This window comes from Ovis aries, chromosome 3 (genome assembly GCF_016772045.2).
Source record: "Ovis aries strain OAR_USU_Benz2616 breed Rambouillet chromosome 3, ARS-UI_Ramb_v3.0, whole genome shotgun sequence".
Taxonomy (NCBI): domain Eukaryota; kingdom Metazoa; phylum Chordata; class Mammalia; order Artiodactyla; family Bovidae; genus Ovis; species Ovis aries.
Window position 1 is genome coordinate 133,397,618 of NC_056056.1, and position 26,685 is coordinate 133,424,302.

Sequence of the window (26,685 nt, forward strand, 5' to 3'; positions counted from 1 at the left end):
TTTATTCAGACCTCAGTATTACAGTGAAGAGGGTGGCTTGAAATGAAGGCTTTGGAAGATGTGAGGCAGGCTATACAGGCAGCCTGGGCGGGAGCTTTTCCTCCCTGCCCACAGGGATCACAGCACAGCACACACCCCTTAACCAACTTGGAAGTCATTATCCCTCAACTTGGAAGTCAACCCACCGGCGCTAAACTACATGAGCTGCTGCTCGAACTGGCCCAGGAAAGCCACCTGTTTAACTGCGCTCCCATCTCCATCTCCCACCCCACACTTCCTCTTGGCTCCAAGTCCCCAAAATTGTCCACTGTGGTTTCTGTGCCTTTTATGCTCCACCCCCTTGTGACCTTAAGGATTCTCTGCCACTGTTCTAACCTCTTTCCTGCCTTGAAACAATGAACAGTCTGTCTCTAGCTGTTTGGAAAATTCCCACTGTTGGTGCTTTAAAAGTGGCCTCAGTTGTAACCTGGACCACCCTGTCAACTCCCCTCTGCCTGCACAGTGCAGCTAGGAGAGCAGACACAGCACCCATCCAGACTGGAGTGCAGGTTTGCAGAGACAACACCTCAAGGACCTGCAGATGTAGCCCTAGAGTTCCTGCTTCATCTTACGATTAAAATAAACAGTACAGGAAATGGGATGCAGATACTCAGGTAAAGTTAACACCAGGCACAAATGATGGAGGGGGAGTTGATACTATCATTTCCAGTTCTGAGGCCTTAGTCAACAGATTCTGCTTGTAGTCCCACACTTCAGCTGCATAAAGTGGTATCGAGTACTGAGAGAACTTCAGCAAGGTGTGTGTGTGTGGAGAGCACACTGTCAGTGGACAGAATGTGGTATGCGTATCAAGAAACTTAAGCATTAAAGTGAACTTTAAAGATCAGATTTATTTGGAGAAAACAAAAAACCCCCAAAACCCAAAGGATGGGATTTTACATTTCAAGACATCTCCCAGGTATTAAGTCTACAGATTACAAATCATTTTCATAGAAGATATTTTTGTACAAATTTTACATGTAATGAGGAGCGGGTCATAAATCCCTGTTTGTTCTAACAGGGTGACAGAGTAGAGGAACGGGGGGAAAAAAACCAGCTTTTTTGTATACATCTATTTGGAAGGAGTAGACATTTAGAGGGCAAACCCTACCTTTTCAACATCTATAGCAAATGGTTTAAAAAAATACCCTTTCAACCTTGGGTATCTCTAAAAGCCACTTCCTAGCTACTAGCCACTCCAAGCCAATTATTTAAAGTTACCTCACTTGGTATGTCCTTTATGTCCACTGGGTAAATGATTCATTAGGCTCACTGCTGCAGCACTCATAAACCAACACCCTGCAAGGGTGGACAGGGTCTAACCTAGGACTGATGGGAAAAAAGTTTGCAAGTAAGAGACCAAGGTGTCTTTTCTCTGTAGGTACCAGTACTGCCCATAAGGACACCATCTATTGAGCTGACAGTACCAAGGTGCACATAAAAGTGGGCAAGTAAAGCTATTGTGTTGCAAGAGAAGCAAAAACCTTGTTAAATTGTTCTCCATTATCATTCATTCTCGCAAGGAATGCTAAAAAATAAAAAGAACCACCCCCCGCCCAACACTGGTCTAGGCCACATTATAAACCCAAACATTTGTGTGGGATTTCAGTGCAGAGATGGAAACTTTTTGAAAAAGCACACCCCCCAACACCAATCAAGGTTGTAAGAAAGGTTTCCAACGTAACCACACACACCACTCAAGACTGGTAATTCTAAAGTTTTCTGAGGTGCAAAAGGGGTCAAAGCAGCAGGAGCAGGAATGGCTGGAGGGAAGGAGTGAGACTCGAGACAAGAAGGAGCCAAGAATCGCTTAAGAAAAGCAGTAGTGATTCCTCACGGGACAGCTCCCGGGGGCTCTAGCGGATGCCTAGGAGACCAAGAGTGTGACCGAAGTCCAAGCCGTCTGTGGGAAGGTAACAGGAAAGACTAGCACGAGGAACCTAAGATGATGACAAGAGTCTGAATTTTTAAAACTTCAAGATTTCAACAGAATGTGGATTTATCTGAACTTTCAGAAGGGATAGTATTTAAGAAAGGGTGAAACCAGGACACATAAAAGATCTGGGAATTCCCACGAACCCTAAGTGCTTCCTGCTCCAGGAAGTAAACCATTCATGTGTTTACTGGAGGTCATATACCATTTTCTCTATTACTGGTGCAAAATAATTCACCAAACCCCGAAGCTTCTTTTCAAACCACGATTTCCCCATTTATTTTGGTCACCAAACAGTCCTATTCTTCAGTGGCCTGCAGACTCACTTCCACCTACCCCCCTGGGGGGTACAAATGAAGGAACTCCCCGTAGGCTGGCCCCAGTAACTCAGAACTAAATGAGAGGAGGGGCTGGCAGCCTCTGGAGACTAAAACATCAGAGACTAAACCTACCTTGCCGAGGATGGAGAATTTATTCAGGTAATATTTGAGAATTCATGTATGCCACAACAGGATAAGAAGTAAAGGCAGGAACCTCACTCTTCCTTATACCTGTCTACTGCCCAACTAGATTCCAGACACGGCATCACCGTCACTGCATTCTGCTAAACGGAGGCCCCTAGGCACTAATCACACAGGCAACTGCACGTGTCATAAACACACACCACAACTTTCCCATTAGAAGCTGTGCGCCTCTTTCTCTGGCTACACTGGTGATTCTCCTGTTAGTTCAATACTTTAAAGGCTGCAGCAGCATGCAAGAGAATTTAATTTCATTTTGTGTTTTTTTAAAAAAAAGTTAAGAAAGGTCTCCAGGAGATGGTGAGTTTTATTTTGTCTTGTCTGGATAGAGGTTTGATTTGCTCTCGAATGTTCCAGGTTGGAGAGAGACTAGGAGAAAGCACAGAATGCAGAGGTCTATTCGGTGTAATCTCCCTCATTTTCATCTTCACCGTCAATGGCAAGAGCAGCGTATTTGCTTGCAGAACTGAACTTCTGTAACAGACAAGATAGATAAGGCCTTGAATTCTCACAGCAAAAACCAAGGTCCAGGATACTGCGGCAGTTGGGAGGTGGATGTCCAGACCACACCCACTCGTTTGCTTATCGGGCTTCTCTGATGGAGCTGTAGCTGGGGAGAGTTGACTGGAGGCAGGTGTATTCTTATGGAAGGCATACACCACCTTTTATCTCGAAGAGGGGATCAGAGTAGTGAAAGGCAGAATGAAGGAAAAACTAGCCTAAGCTTCTTTCACTATTTCAAACAAGCAGCAACGCCCACTTTCAACCACTCCGTCTGCAGCATGTACAGAATTTCAATGGTAAAAGTGGGCCACAGGAAGTTGAGGAAGTCTTTGACACTCACCGAGGCTGGATTTTCTTCAGCTTTCTTTGGCTCAGGTGCAGATCTGGAGTCGTGATCCTTTTTGCCATCTTTCCTGCAAAGGCAGAAATACCTTTAGGAGAGGACTCTCCCAACACCAATAAGCAGTTTTCAGACACTGAATAGGCACACCAGGTCAACAATTTTGGCTATCTGGACCTTTTGTAATTTCTAGATTCTCAGAACTGTAACTTACTATATTGGCTGACTTTAACAGGTTCACAGTGGGAACTGGCAAAGCTTGAAGAACATAATTACAAAGTGGCAGCTATCAAGCACAGGGCAGAGACTAGAAAGAAGGACATGCATACCTGTCTGCCTCCTTCCAGTGGTCTTTGTTCCCTCCGTCTCCCGGACCACGGCTGGAGTTCCCACTTTGGCCTTTTGGGGCACTCACCCCATCTACTTTATTTTCATCTGTTTGAGGGACACAAAAATAAATAAATGGAAGTCAAGTAAAATAAACACTCCCACTCTCTCAGGTTTCCCTTAAGCTGAAGAAAAGTGTGCCCAAAGGTACTGAGGGAAATGAAAACTACCCCCGATCCAGACTTCCTTCCTAGGCGCTTCTTCTGCATCCTATGTATCAGTCACACACCCTAAATAAGATCCACTAAAAAATTCTGCCGTGCGGTTAACGCCATCATGAAAAGCAAAGTGGAAATAAGGACTATGACGCCGTGTAATGACCCTGGCCTTGCAGACGGCAACATTGCTAATCTGGACCAAGCACGTCAGTTTCCTCCCCACCCACTTTTCTTTCCCTTTTCTAAGAAATGTACTACCAGGAAAGGGCAGGGCTCAATGTTTTCTCCAAACAAGCCACTCCTGCCCTCTACTGGCAAGAAAAGGCAGACAATCAACTTTTAACGACAAAAAAGGTGCAAAATACAATGAAGGTCAGTATTTTTCAATTCCTCTACAGAATCTTTTTTTTAAATTTAGGTCTCTATCTTGGCAAATGACCTACTTCGCTCTTGGCCTTACCTTTCCTTGCTGATCCTTCCTCAGATGGTTGAGCTGGAACTACTTTCCCTCCACCACTAGAAAGAAGACATATAATCGCATTCATCAACTTATCTTAGGAAAGGAACAGAAATGTCTATGTCAAGTGCAGTAAGTCTTACAGAAAACCAAAAACACATGCTTAATGCTTTTAAACATTAAAATATGGGAAAAGACAACAATCAGAGCAATCATGTGAACCTGACCAAGTGTCACATCCTCAGAATCGTCACAGTCATGTTAGGTTAATCTTATCCCTCTACTTTACAAATGAGAACTCTAAGACTAAGGGAAGTGCGTGACCCCCAAGGCCATACTGCCAAAATGTGGCACTTGCAGGTTCCGATTTATAGTGTGTGCAGACTGAGTCACCAAAGTGGTGCCAACCAGCTGGCAAAGCTCCAGAAAACTGAACCGCCGGCACACCACAGAATCTGGACTATGAAAGCCAAGATGGCAGAGCTTAGCAGATGCCATCAGGCCAGCGCCCCAGAGGGCACCTTCCACCGTGAGAAAACAGCACTGAAGAGTCTATAGCCAACCAACTGCTATGTTTCCAAGCTGACTCACCTTGTAGGGGACTGCTGCTCTGTGTCTGAGCTCTGAGATCGAGCAGGAGGGTTAGAACTTCGCTTCACCCAAGCATTCTCCTTTGGTGGAGGGGCTGGCATTACCTTTAGAGGCTGTTCAGGTTTGGGAGGCTTAGAAGTTGGAGACTGACAGTCTTCCTCTTTATTGGGGGTTTCATTTTCTAGAGACTTCTCACTCTCTCTTCTTCGTGCATCTGTGAGGTCAAAATGGGAAGGTCAAAGCATCAAAAAAAAAAAAAGGGGGGGGGGGCTTATTGATAACAATCTATTAGAATCTCAAGAGTGGAAAATGGTCCACATCCAAGTATACTGCTTTCCATCATTATTCTTAAATACAGAGCTGACTTTGGCTCCCAGCAGATAAAATAGTATTGTTTTTTCTAAGATTATAAACTTTATTGTTCCCAGTGTTAAAATGTTGGTATTTGATACACATGTAGAAACACTCGCAACAGAAAGTGATCCAAGAGTCTGGACCTCACTCGCAGCACACTGGATAAGGAGGTCTGTTATTGCAGGGGACACGGATTTGATTTCTGGTCTTGGAATATTTCACATTCTGTGGAGAAACTAATCCCGCGCGCCACAACTATGGAGCCTGTGTGCTGCAACTACCAGAGCCCATCGTCTAAGCGTGGGCTCCACCACGAGAAGTCTTTATGCATCCTGACTGGGGAGCAGCCCCCGCTCTCTACAGCTGGAGAAAGCCCACCTGCAGCAGTGAAGACCCAGCACAACAACAGCAGCAAAGTGACGCAGGAACCCAAGAGGAGGACACAAGCCAACAGCCAACGGTACTCTTCAGTGGGAGGTTATTAAACTGATAGCTAGGTCTCTTCTGGTGCCCATTACCCAGGTTTTTTCAGAGCAGATATTAAAGTCAGACCAATCCATGATAACCCAAATAGAGAGTCCATGACTAAATTTCATATTCCAAAGTCTATGCATAATTTGGCTATAGATCCGTTAGGTTATGGAAAAGGGCAATAATGAGATACCCACCCTGGTCTGACTTACTTCTGCCAGATGTGGCTGAGGTCCCAGTCTGTGATGACTCACTTCCTGTCCTTGATCGTTCCCGTTCCTGAGTTTCTTCACTTCGCCAGCTCGGGTGTCTGGATAAAAGAGATTTAACAAAATACATCAGGTCCAGCTCAGTGATGGCTACCTTGGACCCATGCTGACCCCTCAAGAACTATCACTTTTTAAGTTTTATCGCGTTGGCTTTATCTGTGGGGGTATAACCTGTCTCTCTTGCTCAAACCATTTGAAAGTGGCAGACATTTAACACACTTGGGTTCCAAATATAAGTATCACTTGCTTCAAAGTTACCTTTATGCCACTTTACTTTTACAAAAAGACCCATATATGCTGCTGCTACCGGAAAGAAATCCTAAGAGGATTCTGCTTTTACAAAAAAGATGAAAAGTGAAAACAGCTTTCAGTGTTGATTTTGCAGCAAGCTTTTTATCTGTTAGCAAAATGTGTCTTAAAATAATTGTTTCTTTGATTTACACCATTTTGGCTTATAAAGTTTTGTAGGAATGCTCTACTTCTGGACATTGGGGAAACCTGTACTTCACCAAGTGTTGGCTGGGGTTAAGAACATTCTCCTACAGAATCTGTAACTCTGTGCTCTGTTATTGACAACACAATTCTGCCAATCAATCAAAAAACCAGGCCTAGTTTTATTGGATTATTATAACTGGAAAATAATTTACAGCCTATACTTAGTACTAGTGAAAACATTCTTTCTATTCCATCTCCAATAACTCGAAGAGGTAAATCCATTCACCTCACTTTGGTTGGATTTTACTCTATACACTAAGGCAGGGTTTGGCAAATTTTTTTCTTAAAGGTCAGCCAAAATTTGCAGATGCTTGTGAGGGCCCAGGAAGCCTTTTGAAAATCATGAGGGACAGGTCACAACTCTTCCCTGACTAAAGAAACTGTCTCACTCACTGCTACTTGGCAGCTTTGGCCCATGAGCACTAAATGCTAGTAAGTGACAACCAGTAACACTCACACAAATTTCCCAAGAGTCCTAGAGACACAATGCCCCGTTAAGAATCGTGGGCTTCGCGGATGGGAAATCTGTCCCTGCAGATCTCTCACCTCTCCCGAGGCCGTCGCTCTAGTTTTGGCTCATCCAGCTGACGCTGCAGTTTCTCCTGTTCCTTCTGTAGCCGCTCTTCTACTTCTCGTTCTCTAGCAGCTGTGTCAACAGGCTTTGCCCCTCCAAAGATAGAGGCTGCGCGACTGGACTGGGAGGTGCTAGCGGAGGAATCATCTTCCTTAGGAGTACTCCGAGGCTTTAGGTTCAGTTTGGGTCTTTGGGGGGGACCTAAGTTAAAAAAAAAAGAAAAAAAAGTAATAGTTTTTAGAAATCACCAGAAGCTGATGGCTAAAAAACAGATTGCCAGATGTATCTCTTATGAAATGCTATTTAGTATTCAGATTAAACAGTGGCCTAGCCAATCCAACAAAGGAGGCAGATCATTAAACTGATCATTTACCATGATTACTATTATCTGGGGGGATTTTTAATTACGATAAGACATTGGATGAAAGTATCTTGTTAAAATATGTGGTCTGGAAGATGAATCATTTTAGTAGGTAGGTTAAGAAGAACTTGTAACACTATGCTGGGGAAGACTCCAGCTCTTATATTCTTTATCTCTGTGTATAATATATAAATTTGATAGGGATTCACAGGGCAAAGCATGCAACAGTGAACACCACAATGTCAACTTTTCTAAAGGGGTCTAATTTCTTCCTGGATCCAAGTTGTCAGGATTTCAGAATATTTCAAGGAGATTGTATTTCTCAAAAATCACTGTTTATCCTAAACATTTCAAACATACAAAAGCTATAGGTTTTACATTAGTAGTTTCCGTTAACTTTTACGGTAACATTTTTCATCTGTATAACTGTCAAGGGGCCACAACCAATGTGGACAGGATACAACTGGAGTCAGAAACAAGAACTCACTGAAGTCACATGCCTAATATAGGGTGGACCAGAAAATGAAATCCACATTATTGAAGCAACTCCACCACTCGTCCCACTGTGGTACACAGTGTCCCCTTCTTCCTCCTTTGATAACTGCATTACCTACTCAACAAATAATCTGAACACTTATACTTCAGATACCATATCAACGCCAGGAACATGAAGAGGCAGAGCAGTGAAGGCCCTTGTCTATGTCAGAGGTACAAAGGGGTATGTTTTAGGCCATGAAGAGACAAAAGAAGGGTTTTAGAAGAAGAATAACCTAATTAGATATGGTTCCATAGACAATCCAAGCCAATGTGAAAACAGAGGGAAATGTAAGTAACATGGGCACAGCAACGACGTCTGAACAGACAATGGCAGTGACCCTGGAGGAAAGGGGGCAGATCTTAGGAGTCGGGGGTGGTGGAGGTGGAAATCAACTATTGGGGGAGGAAAAGGCATGAAAGGCAAAAGTCAGTAGCCGACGAAGACTGCATCTGAGCCTCTACTTTTCAAAGTGGAGACAATACTTGTATAGTCTACCACACTGAATACTTGATCATTAACTCTAGGTGTGCTGTCTAAATCGAATTACAGAGAAGAATTCTGGACCAGATACCTTACTTAAATTTTAATTTTGGCTGTGTCACATTCGGAATCTCAGTTCCCCAACTGAGGTTGGGGACTGAATCCAAGCCAGGACCATGAAAGCCCAGAATCCCAACCACCAGGCCAACTAGGAAGCTCCCAGATATATTATTTCTAAAAATGACATTGCTGAAGTCAGAACAATAAATGGTGGCCATTTACAATATTTTTTGAGAGGTAGAGTTATAATACAACGCATGTTTTATGAAGTGATCATAACGTTAGGGGCATTAATTTTACAATAGGTACACTGACATCTTACCATTAATGAATGAATAGCAACCATTTGGTATAATGGCATTGAAATAAGCAACACTTGGTTTTTAACCCATTCAGTTCAGTTCAGTCGCTCAGTCATGTCCGACTCTTTGTGACCCCATGAATCACAGCATGCCAGGCCTCCCTGTCCATCACCAACTCCTGGAGTTCACTCAAACTCATGTCCATCGAGTTGGTGATGCCATCCAGCCATCTCATCCTCTGTCGTCCCCTTCTCCTCCTGCCCCTCATCCCTCCCAGCATCAGTCTTTTCCAATGAGTCAACTCTTCGCATGAGGTGGCCAAAGTACTGGAGTTTCAGCTTTAGCATCAGTCCTTCCAATGAACACCCAGGACTGATCTCCTTTAGGATGGACTGGCTGGATCTCCTTGCAGTCCAAGGGACTCTCAAGAGTCTTCTCCAACACCACAGTTCAAGAGCATCAATTCTTCGGCACTCAGCTTTCTTCATAGTCCAACTCTCACATCCATACATGACCACTGGAAAAACCATGGCCTCGACTAGATGGACCTTTGTTGGCAAAGTAATGTCTCTGCTTTTCAATATGCTATCTAGGTTGGTCATAACTTTTCTTCCAAGGAGTGTCTTTTAATTTCATGGCTGCAATCATCATCTGCAGTGATTTTGGAGCCCCCCAAAAATAAAGTCAGTCACTTTTTCCACCATCTTCCCATCTATTTCCCAGGAAGCGATGAGACGAGATGCCATGATCTTAGTTTTCTGAACACTGAGCTTTAAGCCAACTTTTTCACTCTCTTCTTTCACTTTCATCAAGAGGCTTTTTAAGTTCCTCTTCACTTTCTGCAATAAGGGTGGTGTCATCTGCATATCTGAGGTTACTGATATTTCTCCCGGCAATCTTGATTCCAGCTTGTGCTTCTTCCAGCCCAGCACTTCTCATGATGTACTCTGCATAGAAGTTAAGTAAGCAGGGTGACAATATACAGCCTTGACGTACTCCTTTTCCTATTTGGAACCAGTCTGTTGTTCCATGTCCAGTTCTAACTGTTGCTTCCTGACCTGCATATAGGTTTCTCAAGAGGCAGGTCAGGTGGTATGGTATTCCCATCTCTTTCAGAATTTTCCAGTTGATTGTGATCCACACAGTCAAAGGCTTTGGCATAGTCAATAAAGCAGAAGTAGATGTTTTTCTGGAACTCTCTTGCTTTTTCCATGATCCAGTGGATGTTGGCAATTTGATCTCTGGTTCCTCTGCCTTTTCTAAAACCAGCTTGAACATCTGAAAGTTCACGGTTCACGTATTGCTGAAGCCTGGCTTGGAGAATTTGAACGTTACTTTACTAGCATGTGGGATGAGTGCAATTGTGTGGTAGTTTGAACATTCTTTGGCACTGCCTTTCTTAGGGATTGGAATGAAAACTGACCTTTTCCAGTCCTGTGACCACTGCTGAGTTTTCTAAATTTGCTGACATATTGATTCAGCACTTTCACAGCATCATCTTTCAGGATTTGAAACAGCTCAACTGGAATTCCATCACCTCCACTAGCTTTGTTCATAGTGATGCTTTCTAAGGCCCACTTGACTTCACATTCCAGGATGTCTGGCTCTAGGTGAGTGATCACACCATCATGATTATCTGGGTCATGAAGATCTTTTTTGTACAGTTTTTCTGTGTATGCTTGCCACCTCTTCTTAATATCTTCTGCTTCTGTTAGGTCCATACCATTTCTGTCCTTTATCGAGCCCACCTTTGCATGAAATGTTCCCTTGGTATCTCTAATTTTCTTGAAGCGATCTCTAGTCTTTCCCATTCTGTTGTTTCCCTCTATTTCTTTGAATTGATCACTGAGGAAGGCTTTCTTATCTCTTCTTGATATCCTTTGGAACTCTGCATTCAGATGCTTATATCTTTCCTTTTCTCCTTCTTCACAGCGATTTGTAAGGCCTCCCCAGACAGCCATTTTGCTTTTTTGCATTTCTTTTCCATGGGGATGGTCTTGATCACTGTCTCCTGTACAATATCACGAACCTCTGTCCATAGTTCATCAGGCACTCTGTCTATCATGTCTAGTCCCTTAAATCTATTTCTCACTTCTACTGTATAATCATAAGGGATTTGATTTAGGTTATATCTGAATGGTCTAATGGTTTTCCCTACTTTCTTCAATTTAAGTCTGAATTTGCCAATAAGGAGTTCATGATCTGAGCCACAGTCAGCTCCTGGTCTTGTTTTTGCTGACTGTACAGAGCTTCTCCTTCTTTGGCTGCAAAGAATATAATCAATCTGATTTTGGTGTTGACCCATACCGCCTACCAATTACTGGCTATGAGACCGTGACTGAGTTTCATTTCCTCACTTGAAAAGTGGGGCTAAAACAGCCTGTTTTAAGTGAGACCGTACTGTAAGAGTCTGGCAAATGGTTTTTTCCTTTTTTGTCTATTCAATTAAATTTTAATCTATATCCTAAGACACATTAGAACTAGGCTTTATGTTCATCATGTTCATTTTAATCTAATGCTCTTTCTATCCTGTTCTGATGCATTTTTCTCTTTAACTATGTGCAGCTTCTATTTGTGCCCATAACTGGAAATTTTCAACCAGTTACTACTCTAGTTGTAATGCTCCATCAAGCAAGCAGACAAGATGATTACCTCTGTCATCCCGCCTATAATCATCCCGAGAGTAATCATCTCTCGAACTCCAGGACCGGTCATCTCGTCTGTCGTATCTGTCTTCATAGCGGTCCCCGCCTCCTCTGTAGTCGTCATCCCTACGGTACCCGCTACCGAACGCTCTTCTGCCACTGCCTATCCTGGAATCGTAGCCTGTGAACAGATCCCAAATTGTAATCATCACACTGGAGGGAAGAAGGAAGCTCCTAAAATAATTTGTTTTATAATGACCTCTGTCATAGTCTCTGCCACCTCGGTCATCATAGCGATCTCGGCCCCCGTATCGATCCATGTCCCGGCGTGGGCCATCACGGTAACTGTCCCGATACCCGTCACGATATCGGTCTGAATCGTAACGATCTCGATACTCTAGAGGAGAAGAGAGACAGGTAATGTCATTCCTTTTTCTTTGACGATACTAATAAAAACAGCCCAAAAGGTCAGTTTGGTTTCGAGTTCATATTCACTGAGGTGTCTGTTTTTAATAACAACAAAAATACTATATCCAAGGCAGAATAATTTGTATTGAATTAAGTTTTCTCAGTAGTTATTTTTAAAAAGTTCCCTAGTGATTCAATCAATGTTCCTGGGGTGTGTGTGTGTGTGTGTGTGTGTGTGTGTGTGTGTGTAACAATTCAGGAGGAAGTTAGGGGGAGATAAATATACAGCGGTTCCGCCTTATTGGTGGTTTAGCTTTTTGAAGTTTCAGTTACCTGTGGTCAACTACAGCCAAAAATTTTTACTGGAAATTTCCAGAAATACACAATTCTTAAGTTTTAAAATGTAACAACAGTTTGTGCTGTTCTGAATAGCATGGATGAAATCCTATGCTCTCTCCCTCCAACCTGTCCAGGATACAAATCATCCCTTTGGTCCAGCGTACCCACACAATATAGTACAGTAAGATATACTCTGAGAGAGACAACACATTCATTTAACTTTTATTACAGTATACTGTTACAATTGTTCTATTTTATTAGTAATCATTATTGTTACTCTCCAGTATACTTAATTTACAAATTAAACTTCATTATAGCTATGTATGTATAGGGACAACACAGTGTAACACATAGGGTTCAGTAATATCCAAGGCTTCAGGCATCCATGTGGGGGTGGTGGTGTCTTGAAATGTATCCCCACAGATACGTGGTGGGGTGGGGGGGGGATATGGACTGCTATGTATTCTGTAATAAACTTCCAGGATTAATGATTTAAACATTAAATAATATAAGCACAAAACACTAGAAGAAAAGATAGCTGGAATCTTTCACACTTGATATCAAAGAATCAAAGACTACTTAAAAGTTTAGCATGGAGGGAACTCCCAGGTGGTCCAGTGGTTAGGACCCCAAGCTTTCACAGCAAGAGGCATGGGTTCGATCCCTGGTTAGGGAAAACAGGGTGTGGTGTGGCGGTGGGGAAAACAAAAATTTGGCATGGAAAAAAAATTACATATACCACAAATCAAAATGAGAAAAATACATGCAACATACGACAACTGGTTAATTCAAACACCTCAATGTCTCAATATGAACCAATTAATTAAAAAATGAAACAGCCAACTTAAAAGATGTTTTGAGTTTACACAAGTAGGTCAAAGAAAGATATTATTTTTGTGACAGCTTCATTTTAAACAATGGTTTCATTTTGCAAAGATCATCATTTTGTCTGCATGAACATTCATCCACAGGTAGTTTAGATTTTATAAGTTAAGGGGCTCCCCTGGCGGTCCAGTGGCTAAGACTGTGCTTCCAACGCAGGGGGCCACATGTTCAATCCCTGGATGGGGAACTAAGATACCAAATATCTCGTGGCATGGGCAAAATAAAAAATTAAATAAACAAACTTTATAAATTATAAACTTGTACTAAGAGAGCAGGGATCCACAGTGAAGAAAAGCAGCACAGGAGTTATGCTATTATAAGATAGCATATTCTGGAAATATACAAAACATTTAGCATACTACTTTGCCCCACTCCCAAGGTGTCTTTTATGGGCTACTGGCTTGGGACAGGGGTCTCTACCCTTTGTGGCACAGTGTGGGGCCTACCTCTACGATGTTGGCAGGGCTAACTTTGGGGCCCTGGCCTAGTCTTTGTTATTATCCATCTTGCTTGCTCTAAATTTAATATCTGAGGTGACAAAACTGTCATGTTCCTGGGACCCCTTGGGTTGACTGTCTGCTTTTCCTTTCAAGAGCCATTTCTCCTCGTTATAATAAAACCTTTTGCATAGATACTGAAGTAAAAAGTACCTAAGTAGTTGTCCCAAGGCTCTGTTGAGTCATAAAGACTTCATCTAAAAATCAGATACAAACGTGACTTCGTCCTTCTACATCTTAACTATGTCAAGGACGCTCTTAAAATAGGACTGTATCTCTGCTTCCTCAATTGTACTTGGCACAGGGTTCACTAGTGTCTCACAAGAATCAAAATGTTTGTGGATTTAAGTTGCTCTTTCCATTGTTTAACTTAAAAAATATTCCAAACATACAAGAAACTATAGAAATGATAACTGACTTTGAATCTATTACTTAGGTTGAGTGGATATTTTGGCAATATTTTGCCATGTTTATTTCAGTTTTAAAATTTAAAAGTAGCATGTTACAAACGTAGTGAAAGAATTCCCTCCATCCTCTATCCATAATCATGAAGGTGGCTACATTACCATGCACATATCTTTACAAACTTACATGTTTACACTACATGATACTGCTCTAAAATTCCTCCACATTTTTGCTTTTCTTCCTCACCATAACAGGTTTTGGAAATTTCCTGGAGGTCTAGTGGTGAGGACTCAGCACTTTCACTGCCGGGACCCTGGGTTCAATTTCTAGTCAGGAAGATTAGGATCCCATAAGCCATGAAGCTTGGCCACACCAAACAGGTTTTGAATTTTATCCCTGTCATCACATGTACGTTATCAAGTATTCAATTATATCAACAAACCACTACTCAGTCATCTCTAAATTACACATTTTATTTGCATACTATTTCTCTCCCCTGTTAAAATAATGTCCAGAGAGTAGTATTTCATGTTTTGTTCACTGCTATATCCTGAGCTCACAAAAGTACCTAGTATATGGGTAGACATTTAGGATTATCTGAAGGTAATGAATTTTCTTTTATTGTCTAATTACAAAACACCCCCAGAACACAGAAGAAACCAACTGGATGAAAATGAACTTACTGTCTCCAAAGCTATCATCACCCCTTCTAGGCGGGTAGTCATCAAAGCTGTCTGCAGCAGGACGGGCCCTCCAGTCTGTATCTGTTTTGTCAGAATCACGATTTCTATCTCGGCCAAAAGAACGATCATCCCTGTCTACAGATACATCAAATAAAAAAACCACAGGTTAGCTCACAAAAACTGTTGCCAAATATCTCTCACATGCGTAGACAACCCCTGCTGCCTCACATATGGAACCTGCTTATACCACAGCATTGTCATGAAGTCATCCCAGCCCTGTAAGTGCACTCTTCAGCTCAACCAAGTGACTCCCTTCCTCACATTTATTCCTGCTGGTTTAATGCTTACCTGTCTCATTTTCTATATAGGCCAGGAGCCTCTAAAACATACGTGCATCAGGCTCCTTTGGTGTCCAGAGTGCTAGGTATGTAATTTATTTAGCATATATTTAACGTTCATCTAAGTCAATCAGGGTTTCTCAGTCTCAACACAACCAACATTTTGTTGGACAATTCTTTGTTGTGGGGGGCCATCATACACACTATAGCACAGCCCCTGGATTCTTTTAGATGTCAGCCCTCCCCACACTTGTGACAACCCAAATGCCTCCCAATACTCCCAATACGAATGTCCCCTGTGAAGCAAAACCACCCTCAGGCAACAATTACTGACTGAGATTAAGGCAGGCCTCCACTAAAAATTTCTGGGGAAGAGCACCTCTGGTTTGTCATCCTAGGACCAGATGAAACAGAACACTCGAACACATTCAGTCAGCTTTCTCACCTTTATCCTGTGCTTGATCAGCAACGTCCACTCGAATTCTCCTGTTACCTAGAGACTGAGAGCATAGGACCATATTAACCAACCTTTTGCCCCATTATGCACAAATCCCATGAGTGACCTTGAACGTCTGGGCATAGCAGAAGCACTGGGGGAAGGAAGATAAAGGAAAAACACTGTAATCTAGCCAACACTACAATCTGTTGGCTAAAGAATCCTCTATAAAGACTTGAATATAAAATAACCTTGTAGAATTAACATTTAAGTTGGGCTTAAATAAATGTCAGTTCAATTATCTTACTATTTTTATAAAGTCAAATCTCACAGAATAGATTTAACTTTCTAACTATCACAGGCAATTTATTAAGTGTAATCCGTTTACATTATAGTCAATTCAGCAAACTTCAGACAATAACAGTTATATGGTATCCTTTTCTTATCCAGACCGAGGAGTTAAAAATTAGGAATGCTAATGAAACCTAAAAATGACATGAAAAGAAAAAACTTCCAACTTTTGTTTCTCATATATTAATATTTAACTAAACACACAAATTTTATTCCTGTTTGACATTTGCTTCAGATTATCATGGTGGTACTCAAGCCTGAAACAGGAAAAATATTTTAGGAGGAGCTGCTTTCAATCATGTCCAATGTCAGATTTGGACCACAGAATTATGCCACAAATGTCATTGGAAACTGTCTTCTCAACAATGAGAGGTTTCTGGAATTTAAAAAAGAGCCTTTTTTTTCCTTTTCAGATATAATCAGTTTGATTTCTAATGTCACTAGAGGTAAAAAAGCAGTTCCTGGATTAGAAACTTTTTATTACTAATAAGCAACTAACTGTTTTAATATTCCTGCTTGGGCAAGCCTAACAGTCCATACATGGCCTTAAATAACTGATTACATTTAATCTCCATTCCCCTTCATGTATTGAGAGCTGCATTTCTTCCCCCTGCTGAACCTCTGGTGTGTCTAGACAGGAAAACATTTACAGCCAATAGTAGGAACGCAGGACTGGATGTTCACTGTCGTTCCCAGGAGCAAGCATTACTGCTACAAATGACATTTTAGAAATGTTTCTGAGCCCTCTCAAAATTATTACTAGGCCCTGCTGAATTTGCTGAAGGGAAGTGCGACTTGCTAGATGTTGAAAGTTAACTGCAATACTGATAAATAATCCAGGCTTTTCTCTGTAGATATTGTGGGAATCTTTGAAATAGCTACAGACCCAGACTAAAAAATAATCAGTTTGCTAAACATAAAGAGTTGTTAGCTCCCAGCCCTCAACCCCACCCTTTTTATTTACCTCTTCGTTGAGGCTCAAGGCACTGAGCAAGGAATCCAGGTCCTCAAACTCAGCATAACCAAAACCTTTTAACCTCTCAGGATTGCTGGGCTCACGCGGTAAACGCACCGCACTGATCTAAAGAAGAAATAAGAAATAGTTCCCAAATTCAATGTTCTTGTTCACTTGCCTTCTTTTTTGACACTGTGTATGCAATGGATTTATCTGAAGAATACACAAGAACCTAGATGTCTCCAGGAGAAAAACTGGTACAGAGGGATACAAGAGAGACTTCACTATATACCTTGTTAAAACCCTTTCAACTTGAACAGTATGAATTTAACCCTTAGAAAACTTGGACAAGTTCAGTATATTCCTTGCACCCCTGACTTCTGCCTCATTTTGTATTTCTATTTTTCAGTTGTTTCTCAATTAAGAGGAATTGCCTATCCCACAATTAATTGCTTTTCAATTTTTCTCTCTCAGAAATTAGACTCAGTTTTTGCCAAAAGGTTTTCTGGGCAGTATATTTTATGACAAGCTGACTTATCTGAGAAACATTATTTACTGTTTTCACCTATTTATAGCTTGGCTGAATCAAACACTGGATTGTAAACTCTCACCATCCTTACCCTCTGCCAAATTCTGAGATGATAAAGCACTGAATCATACTTCTAACTACTTTCCTGTCACCTTCTGTGTCTGTTTTCTAACCCTTATTATTTATTTCTTCACTTCTCTAACATTGTGCATATATTCAAGTTATCTTTTGCATCACTGACTTGATACTTTATTCTGGCCTTCTGAGATATGGATTTTGTTAGTTGCTTTCAAATTCTATTTTAACTCCACTCATGAGTAGAGCAGGAAAAGGAATAAAATAAAAGGGAATAACGATGTCCTCTCATCAAAGTTTGGAAAAAGGACTTTTATACACCTCATACTTTGTCTTTCTGGAAACTTTCAGATCAGTGTTTTTAAACATCTTGCCTTAAGCTTTTTAAGCAAGCCTGTGAATTCCATTATATGTGAACAGATTCTGTTAACATAAACTACATATCTGTTCAGTTAAATGTATTCATATAAAATATTTAAATGTAGTTTTGCTATAAGCCTGAATGTAATTAACAAAATAGCTGAGTTTAGAGAAACTTTCTCCCCACTTTTCAACATTCAACTGGGTATGTTACCTTTAAATTTCTCAATGAGAATGGTATATGTTCTTGACAGACTCTCCCTGTATCGATAAGGTATTGAATTTGCTGATAAGACTGTCCGACTGCTGCTGGATGAGAACACTCTCAGCCAGAGGGCCTAAATGCCACTTAATCATATGATTTTCTTTTCTAAGTCCATATATAACCTCAGAACTTTCCTCAACACAGGAAGAACTTTCCTCAACACAGGAATTCAAGAGACAATCACTATGCTACCCTCCCTATGTAGTTAATTACCTAAATCCTTTACACTTACATTTAATCCTCTAAAGAATTCCTTAATGGAGTCTTCTGTCACATCATAGGGCAGGTTCCCTAGGAAAGCAGTGTAGGGTGGAGATTTGGGAAGACGGCTCCGGTCGATATTGGGTTCCCGAGCAGCCCGTGGAGCAGTGGGCAGGATGGAACGGTCAATTGGAGGTGCCCGATACACATCATCATCATTACTATGCCAAGTGGTTGAAACTAGGGTAGAAAAGTAGACATTGAACAGCTGAGGAAACTTCCCTTGGTGCCACTGCAGAATGAGAGGACCTACACAGGTGCCAAGTGCTAGACCATTTTATTCCACCTTACCTTTGTAGGAATTGTGTGTTTTACAGAAAAGAAAACCAAGATTTTGGGAAGGTTTTGTAACTTGCCTACCAAGGTCTCACAGGTGGTAGCCCAGCAGGATGGTGATCCTAGTGGAGCTAGGAGATACTGTCCCTACGGTACTGCCCATGAGTTTGTACTTCAGGTATCAACACTTACAGAAGGTACCATCCAGATGAAATTTCTTAATACAAAAATAGGTCACAAAAGAAAAAGTATTTTTCAGTTTGCAATGAAAGTTTTAGAAAAAAATGATGGGTGATCAGATGTGTCAGGCCCAATGACTTTATAGCTCCTGCCTGTTGCCAGCTATTCTGTGAAGGCACGGAACTTCTTCAGATATTTCCCCACCATAATTACTATTCCCATTCCTTTCCCTCAGACCATTTTTGTTTACCCAGGAACACCATGCCTTCATACTAATAGCTCCTAGAACAAATTATTCCTTGACTGTTAAGTATAAACAGCTTACAGATTATACTGCTATCTTATTTTATGAGGACATTGCAGAATTTTAGACCTAAAATGAAATCATCTAGTCCTTACTTTCCAAATGAAAACAAGGCTTAAAAGGACAGTACCCTGACAAAACTCTATTACTGTAATAGTCATACTTGGCATTAAGCCCTCTTGAATCACCACTTCAGTCCCTACTTCAAACTCACAGCCTTAACCTATTTTGTTATGTACAAATACATAAACATAAGATTTCAGGTTCTACAAAATCAGTAAGCTTCTTCCAAACTGCAAGTGTGAAGCATTATTATGGGATAGATTTTGTCCAGAAACTCCAGGCATGATGGAAAACAGAAGGAAACGCACCATCCCCTTCCAGATCGTCTGTTTCATCAGCCCAGCTGACTGGTTTGGGGACATAGGTGCTGCCTCCACCAGTCCCTCCATCCTCAGCCAGAAAGTCTGTTAGGGAGATAGTCTTCCCCTTCTTATTCTTCTTTTTCGCTGTTTCAAAAAGACAAGAGAAAGATTACTCATCAATACTTGGGTCTTCACAGAATTATACACGGCACTATTGTTAAATGTACGTATAAGAAAGTAACAACAAAGTCCCACCAAAGGTTTAGATTGTGGTACATTCATATGAAAGAATTCCATCCAGATATAAAGGAGAAAGCACAACGTACTGGGACAGAAAGCCCAATGAGAACTGAAAAATAAAATGCTAAGTCACTTCAGTCATGCCCAACTCTGTGCGACCCCGTAGACGGCAGCCCACCAGACTCCCCCGACCCTGAGATTCTCCAGGCAAGAATACTGGAGTGGGTTGCCATTTCCTTCTCCAATGCATGAAAGTGAGAAGTGAAAGTGAAGTCACTCAGTCGTGTCCGATTCTTAGCGACCTCATGGACTGCAGCCTACCAGGCTCCTCCATCCATGGGATTTTCCAGGCAAGAGTACTGGAGTGGGGTGCCCTTGCCAATGAGGTAGGGGCAAACTTTTATTTCCTACTACATTCTCTTGTGTATCATTTGAGATTTTTAACTATTTGTGTGTAAGAAAGGTTACTACATTCATTGCTCCCAGGACACAAAGAAATGAAACAAAATCCTTACTCTTAATATTCTGACACTCCTTCCCTACCTTAACACCACATATGAAAACGAGATGTTATACTAAAGGAAAAACGTAAGAAAGCCCTGAGAACCAGCAATTTAAATGTCTTCCCTGGTTATGAAGTCTTTAGGAATCCTGACCATGGCTCTTTAACTCTCCAGTCCTTAGAACTTCTTCTGAGATGGCACCAGTCAGCAGCTAACGCAGAACTGAAAGGACTAACTGAAGTTCTCGAATTGGCCCTTCAGAGCAGCTGTGACGCAGCTAAGGGAAACAAACAAACCCCAAAAACCGTAACAAGCAGCTCTGTTGTAACAAAGATCAGTTTCATGCCTTTTATAATGATGAATTCCTTCTCCATGTTCTAATTTTCAACAAACTTTCAATTTTCAATCCAAAATGATGAAGAGTCTGTAACTTGATGCACCATTTACTTAACTGAACGAAGGCTATTCTCTCACCTGGTACTTACCTGTCCTTTAAAATACAATTTTCAAGAACTAAAGACCTGTTTGCTATGAACGTTATGAACCTTCTGGACACAAAATGAACCTCAAGAATTATGGTCTTGATGTGCAAAACAGACAAACTTGGCTACAATTATACAGGGAAAATATGGTCTTGAATGTGAAGTTTTCATGCTTCTCTCAAGTAACTTAATAGTAACCCTGTCCCAAAACTCATTTATGATCACCAGATTATATTGTGGATCTATCCTATGCTTTGGAAGAAAGCAGCTATGCAAAGTTTGATAATACTGATACTGCTCCGAGTTCATATGCAAAGCCCGGGGGAAATTTTACTTTGAATACATAAAACATACCTTTGTGGTAGAATGATAATGTATAGGCTTATTTTAGTTGTTTAACTAAAAAATAAGTGGGACTAGTATGATGCTAGCTAGAGAGCTTTACCTTCATGGGGCTTCATGATCTGTCTGGTCATTGAGAAAATAAAAATAGAACTGGTGGTCAGCCCATACAATAAGGTAAAGCCCAACGTGAGAATAATAATTTGATTGAGGTATCACTTTTTCCCCTTTGTTTTACATACAAGTGAAAATGAAGTCACTCAGCCGTGTCCCCATGGACTGTAGCCTACCAGGCTCCTCAGTCCGTGGAATTTTCCAGGCAAGAGTACTGGAGTGGGTTGCCATCTCCTTCTCCATGGGATCTTCCCAACCCAGGGATTGAACCCGGGTCTCCCGCATTGAAGGCAGATGCTTTACCATCTGAGTACAAATCTAATGCCAAAACAGCACAAGCTGGAAAACCAATCTGCCCTTTGTTTGATTTTGGTGTAAATCAATTTCCTAAATCAGGTTTTCTCAAGTTTTTACCTTTTGACAAACTAATCTCACATTCTCCTTTAACGTCATTTGAAATTTCAAAATAGTGTGTCCAAAAAAGAAAATTAAAACACTGTTTTAGAATGTCTTTTCAAACGATACATATCCCTTTCCCCTCTGATTCTGTGACTGGCCCCTCCAAAAACTTCTGGCTGAGAAATCACTGTTGGATGATGGATAGCCTTCATATACAGACAAACTAAAACTCTTCCTTAAGACCTCCAGCTTCTTTAAAACTAGCAGCAGCACTGGCTCAATCATAATATAAGCAGCAGATTTAACAGAACAAGCCTTTAAAAAAGTAAAATTAACAAACCTAAATGCTCTCTCCACTCTTTTATTCTAATAATTGAGAAACAGTGTTATCTAAATCCTTCATGCACCTTTTGCTCCAACAATATCTATGTCCGTTCCATGTTTAGGACTTCACTGATGTTCTCTTCTTTACTAAGTATCCTTTAGTGCTCCAGCAATATCAAACTCTTGACACAATGACTGAGCTGATCCAACTCTTAAATGTCTTTAAATTTTTCGTGAATTGGTGAAAGTTCAACCACGTAATAAAACACATCCCAACTACTTAAGACCAAATCCACTTGGACAAGAAGAAATTTTATTAAACCCTCTAACTGCCTGCTTGTCTCATTACAATTGTAATTTACCGACTAAATACTAGATACTTGTGAAGCTCTTTATATACTCATCTAGTTAAGCTTCGTTATGACAGGTATAAAAATAAATAATACAACTGATCAGCTTAACTCTTTCTCAATTTCTGCACTGTTGGCTGACATTTTAAGTTGGGTAATCCTTTGTGGGGGAAGGCGGGGAGACAATGTACCACGTATTACATGCTGCTGCTGCTAAGTCACTTCAGTCGTGTCCGGCTCTGTGCTACCCCATAGACGGCAGCCCACCAGGCTCCCCCGTCCCTGGGATTCTCCAGGCAAGAACACTGGAGTGGGATGCCATTGCCTTCTCCAGCAATCTCCAAGCCTAGACTTAGTGTCCTGGGTGGGTGAGACAAAACTGCCCATGGTTGAGAACCAGCATTCTAAGTGGTATTTTCACATCAATAAATAAGTAGACAAACAAAAGGAAATGTTAGCCCTATACAAAGCACATTAGCAGAAAAGTGACTACAATAAACCAAATCTTCAGGATTATCAGGCTAATCAAAAGCAAAAATGCTTCCTTTAGTTTTCTTGGAATGTTTTCCTGTCCTAATTCCATTGTATTCGTAATAAAAGCTCCAACTGACATATACTGGAGTGATAAAAATCTATGGACAAGCTGTTAGTTCTTAGTATCTGCCTGCCAATGCAGGGGACACGGGTTCAACCCCTGGTCAGGAAGATCCCACACTGCCACCGAGCAACTGAGCCTGTGTGTCACAACTACTGAGCCTGCGCTCCAGAGCCAGTGAGCTGCAACTACTTAAGCCCACACACCTAGAGCCTGTGCTCTGCAACTAGAGAAAGCCCTCTCAGGGCAACGAAGACACAATGCAGCCAGTAACAATGATAATAAAAAAATGCAACCTGCCCAAAGACCAGACTGCCTAGAATTAGACTTATGTACTGCTGTTTAGAGCACAGCATGAAAAGATGTTTCATACAGTGTGGCATAGTATCATAACATTAAGAGTCCTCGACCTTTACCGTGCTACTGTTTTGCAGACCAGAGAATAAAGACCGAGTCAGGATCAACAAGCTTCAGCATCTTGCTCGTGCTAAGTCATATCCAACTCTTTGCGACGTCATGGGCTGTAGCCTGCCAGGTTCCTCTCTCCACGGGATTTTCCAGGCAAGCATACTACAGTGTCATTACTAGGGTTGTCATTTCCCTCTCCAGGGGATCTTCCTGAACCAGGGATTGAACCTGCATCTCCAGCACTGGCAGGTTGATTTTTTTTTTAAACCACTGAGCCTTGACCCCTATGTTTAATTGTTATGAGATCTCTTTGTCCAACTTCATCTTGACACAATCTGAGGAAAATGCCACAATGTTTTTTCCTTACCTCTCCACACATACTCAATTTTGATCACATATGGACCACAGCAATATCCGATACAAATCTAAGAAACTGACTTTGGTTGAGTGCACTTATAAATGTACACACATATATTTCACTACAAACAACCAGTTAAAACAAGAACACCCAAAACTCCAAAGTTAATCCCTTTCCCCATGATCAGGAAAACAAATTCTAGGATGTTCTGCAATGAATGCAATGTAGTAGGTTATTCTATCTCAAGTGATACATACATGGTATGTGACTTATACATTCTTTAAAAGTGGCATTACTTAGAAATACAGTGTTTTACCTTGATACTTCTCTTTGTATTTGTACTTAAATTTTCATAAGCCATTTTAACTTTCACCTTCTGAATCTGGGTATCTTACTCCCAGAGTAACAAACATATGGTACAGGAAGGGGTATGAAGATAGGTAATACATGAACTGCATATAATAGCAACCAGTGAAACCGTTTTTAACTATAGGAGTCAGCACTCTATGAAAACCACCATTGGACACTATCTTACCATAAAAAATAATCAAACAAGATGCCACATATAATGGCATTCTGAAGTGTTATGCAAATAAAAGGCCTTGTGTGCACACAGGTACACTGTTAACAATCCCAAGGCAGTCTAGTCTCACAAACCACTAACCCATGTCAAACACATTTGATCCCCTATAGGTAAGGACACAGATGCAATAGTTAGCTTTGGGACACCTCCAGTTCTTGAAGTTCAGTAATTAGTCACACTGGATACTGTATTATTGCAAAGAATTTTTTGGTTTCATTTAAAAGTAAAAGGGAGTGGATATATGTACAGTTATAGCTGTTTCACCTGTGTACAGCAGAAACCAACGCAACATTGTAAAGCAATTTTCCTCTAATTAAAAAAAAAAGTAAAAGGCCTGTTAAGTTTTATCATGTTTCTTCACAAAGAAAATATAAGATGTTTTTTCAGGGGCCATCAAGAAGTATATTGAAAATAGATTAATTTTATAGACCCATTAACACAGTGGGCCTGTATTAATATAATTATATACCAAATCAATACAATGGGAAAAGATCCAAAGTGGGGAAAGAAATTTGATAATTTCTCAAGGGCTGTCAGATGTACCATTGTACCCCAGCATAAGTGTCCCTTATATGTATTACACAAGCTAAAAGATTCATGTAACTGTATTAAAGGAGATGAGGGCTTCCAATTGGGTAGAGTGGAAGAAGAGACCTCACTAAGCACATCTGTTTTACTAGTCTGGACTTTATTTACACAATGCTATCGGCGTCTTTCACCTCTAAAAAAATTCCACACAAGTTATACAGAAAAGGAAAACAGGCTTTTCACTAATTATGACACTGAGACACCAGGACGGCAAATTCAGGCCAAAATACTTCAGATGAAGCTCCTGGGCAGCATCCCAAACTTATGATGATAAACCAACCTTGTTAGTCCCAAGTTGATAATGGGAGAAGAACGAGAAGTTTCAAAGATTGCAACCTTACTCTGCCATCTGCAGATAGTGACCTTGAACGAGTAATTTTCATATTCCTCACACAGGAGATAACCAACATCTGCCTATCTCACAGAACATCAAATTAGACCACACACAGAAAAGTGCCAGGTCAATTGTCAAGTGCTACGCTAGTGAAAGGTATTATGCTCAACTGCACGTTAATTTCCTCAATATTTTCCAAAGGCATACATCTCTATGTAAGAGAGAAGAGAAATTCTTGGTGAGAAATCAGTGTTCAGAGATAAGTCGTTCAACAAATGTTTTGTACAATGTAGGCTCACACCAGGGAAAAGAGATCATATCCCCCATTCTAAAATCACTGTTGACAAAATGTTGGCACAACTCTCTACTAAGTCCATCAGAAGTGCAGGCAGACTTACATGAAAGTGATATTTCCTCTCATTCTAAACAAGAATTCAACTCCAGCCACTAGTATTCTTCTAAAAGCAACTCCTAGCAGTTGTGCAGTTACCCTAAAAGAAAAAGGCCCTACCCTACTGCTGCGGCTATCAAAACTCAACCAAAACGGAAGCTGTCAAGGGCTCTGATCTTGGTCACCACTGGATCCCCAATATCCAGAAGCATGCCTGACAAATATACAGTTCACACTCAAGTAAAACTGTGTTGACTGAGTAAGAAAAAGTCCAGAAGAAATCTAGGTCTCCACCCTGTTTCCTCTCCTCCAACACGTGGGCGCATCACACCGGATTCCCTACCCCCGTCTTAACTCTAGCAGCGCCAACCTCCAAACCTAATACATTTACCCTTGGAAGAACATAGGGGCCGGATCACACTCTAGAAGGGGAAGAGCAAAAAGTGGAAGGACCTAAAGAGAAAGCAACACAGGCGAGTAAAACCTTCCCATCTGGACTCTCGCGCGTGCTTTTCAGGCGCGCCAGTCTCCAGTACCCTAGGCTCTCCGACCGCGCACGCGCACCGCCACCTTCCTCCGCCCCTCCAGCGACTCGCGCTCGGGTTCTAACTGCCCCCCCTTTATTCCCTGCCCCCACTCCCGTCCGCAACGGCCTCGCGCCTTGGAGACCTAGTTCAGAGTGCACCCGTCCGCGCGCCAACCGCCTCCTTCCTTCCTCCACGCTTTCACGCGGGCACACTGCTTCACGTCTATGAGAAGGCCTACATCTCCCGCTGATCTTTCTGCGCCTCCTCCTCACTCCAACTCAAGCCAGAGTCTACCATTACTCCCCAGTCCAACCTCGCGCAGATGGGGTGAAAAGGGTGTGAGGGGGGAGGGGAAGGTCCTTCCCCTCCCCCCAAACATCCCGAGGCAATAACCTAACATGGCCCAGCCGCCAGCCTGCCGCAGCCCCAAAATCCGAAGGGAAGAGGTGCCGCCCACCCCCCGACTCCGAAGAATCAGTGGATCAGGCTCGGAGAGTCGCTTCGGAGCCTGGTCCTTGGCCGCACTCGGCCGCTCACTCACCTGAGGCCGCCATGTTGGGAGAGGGAGAGAGAACGCAAAGGACCCGGATGAGGCAGTCACGTGATTAGAGCGAGCGCGTCGGGCTAGGAGACGCGAAACTGGGAGGGGTCGGGGAATTAAGGAGGGACACAGGAGGCGGGGCGGCGCTCCTCTAGGTTCGTAAAGCAGCGCGAGGAGGTGACGCGGCATCCGACGGGAAGACCTGCGCGACATGT

The 26,685-nt window shown here is 41.8% G+C and overlaps 1 protein-coding gene across 4 annotated transcripts; it reads right to left on the bottom strand.

Annotated features, from left to right (window-relative positions):
* Positions 1–870: 870 nt before the first annotated feature.
* Positions 871–26,685, bottom strand: EIF4B (eukaryotic translation initiation factor 4B). Of its 4 annotated transcripts, none has more exons than XM_004006314.6 (15): positions 26,471–26,685; positions 19,398–19,535; positions 18,238–18,446; positions 16,786–16,902; positions 15,480–15,534; positions 14,697–14,831; positions 11,739–11,876; positions 11,487–11,660; positions 7,066–7,294; positions 5,968–6,065; positions 4,931–5,144; positions 4,343–4,398; positions 3,667–3,772; positions 3,338–3,410; positions 871–2,967 (listed from the first exon to the last, which is right to left on the bottom strand). In XM_004006314.6, the coding sequence occupies exons 1-15, from the start codon at positions 26,481–26,483 to the stop codon at positions 2,890–2,892; spliced, it is 1,833 nt and encodes a 610-aa protein (XP_004006363.1). In that variant the 5' UTR covers positions 26,484–26,685; the 3' UTR covers positions 871–2,889. The 4 variants fall into 4 exon arrangements, with proteins under 4 accessions (XP_004006363.1, XP_012029596.1, XP_060268535.1 ...); XM_012174206.5 differs by having other exon boundaries at positions 5,953–6,065; XM_060412552.1 differs by having other exon boundaries at positions 871–3,410.

Coding starts and splice junctions, on each gene's coding strand:
- EIF4B (XM_060412551.1), bottom strand. Junction 15,535..16,785: donor CCTTGAGCCTCAACGAAGAG/GTAAATAAAAAG, acceptor CTATGCTCTCAG/TCTCTAGGTAACAGGAGAAT. Junction 5,145..5,952: donor CAGAAGTAAGTCAGACCAGG/GTGGGTATCTCA, acceptor TTGACCTCACAG/ATGCACGAAGAAGAGAGAGT.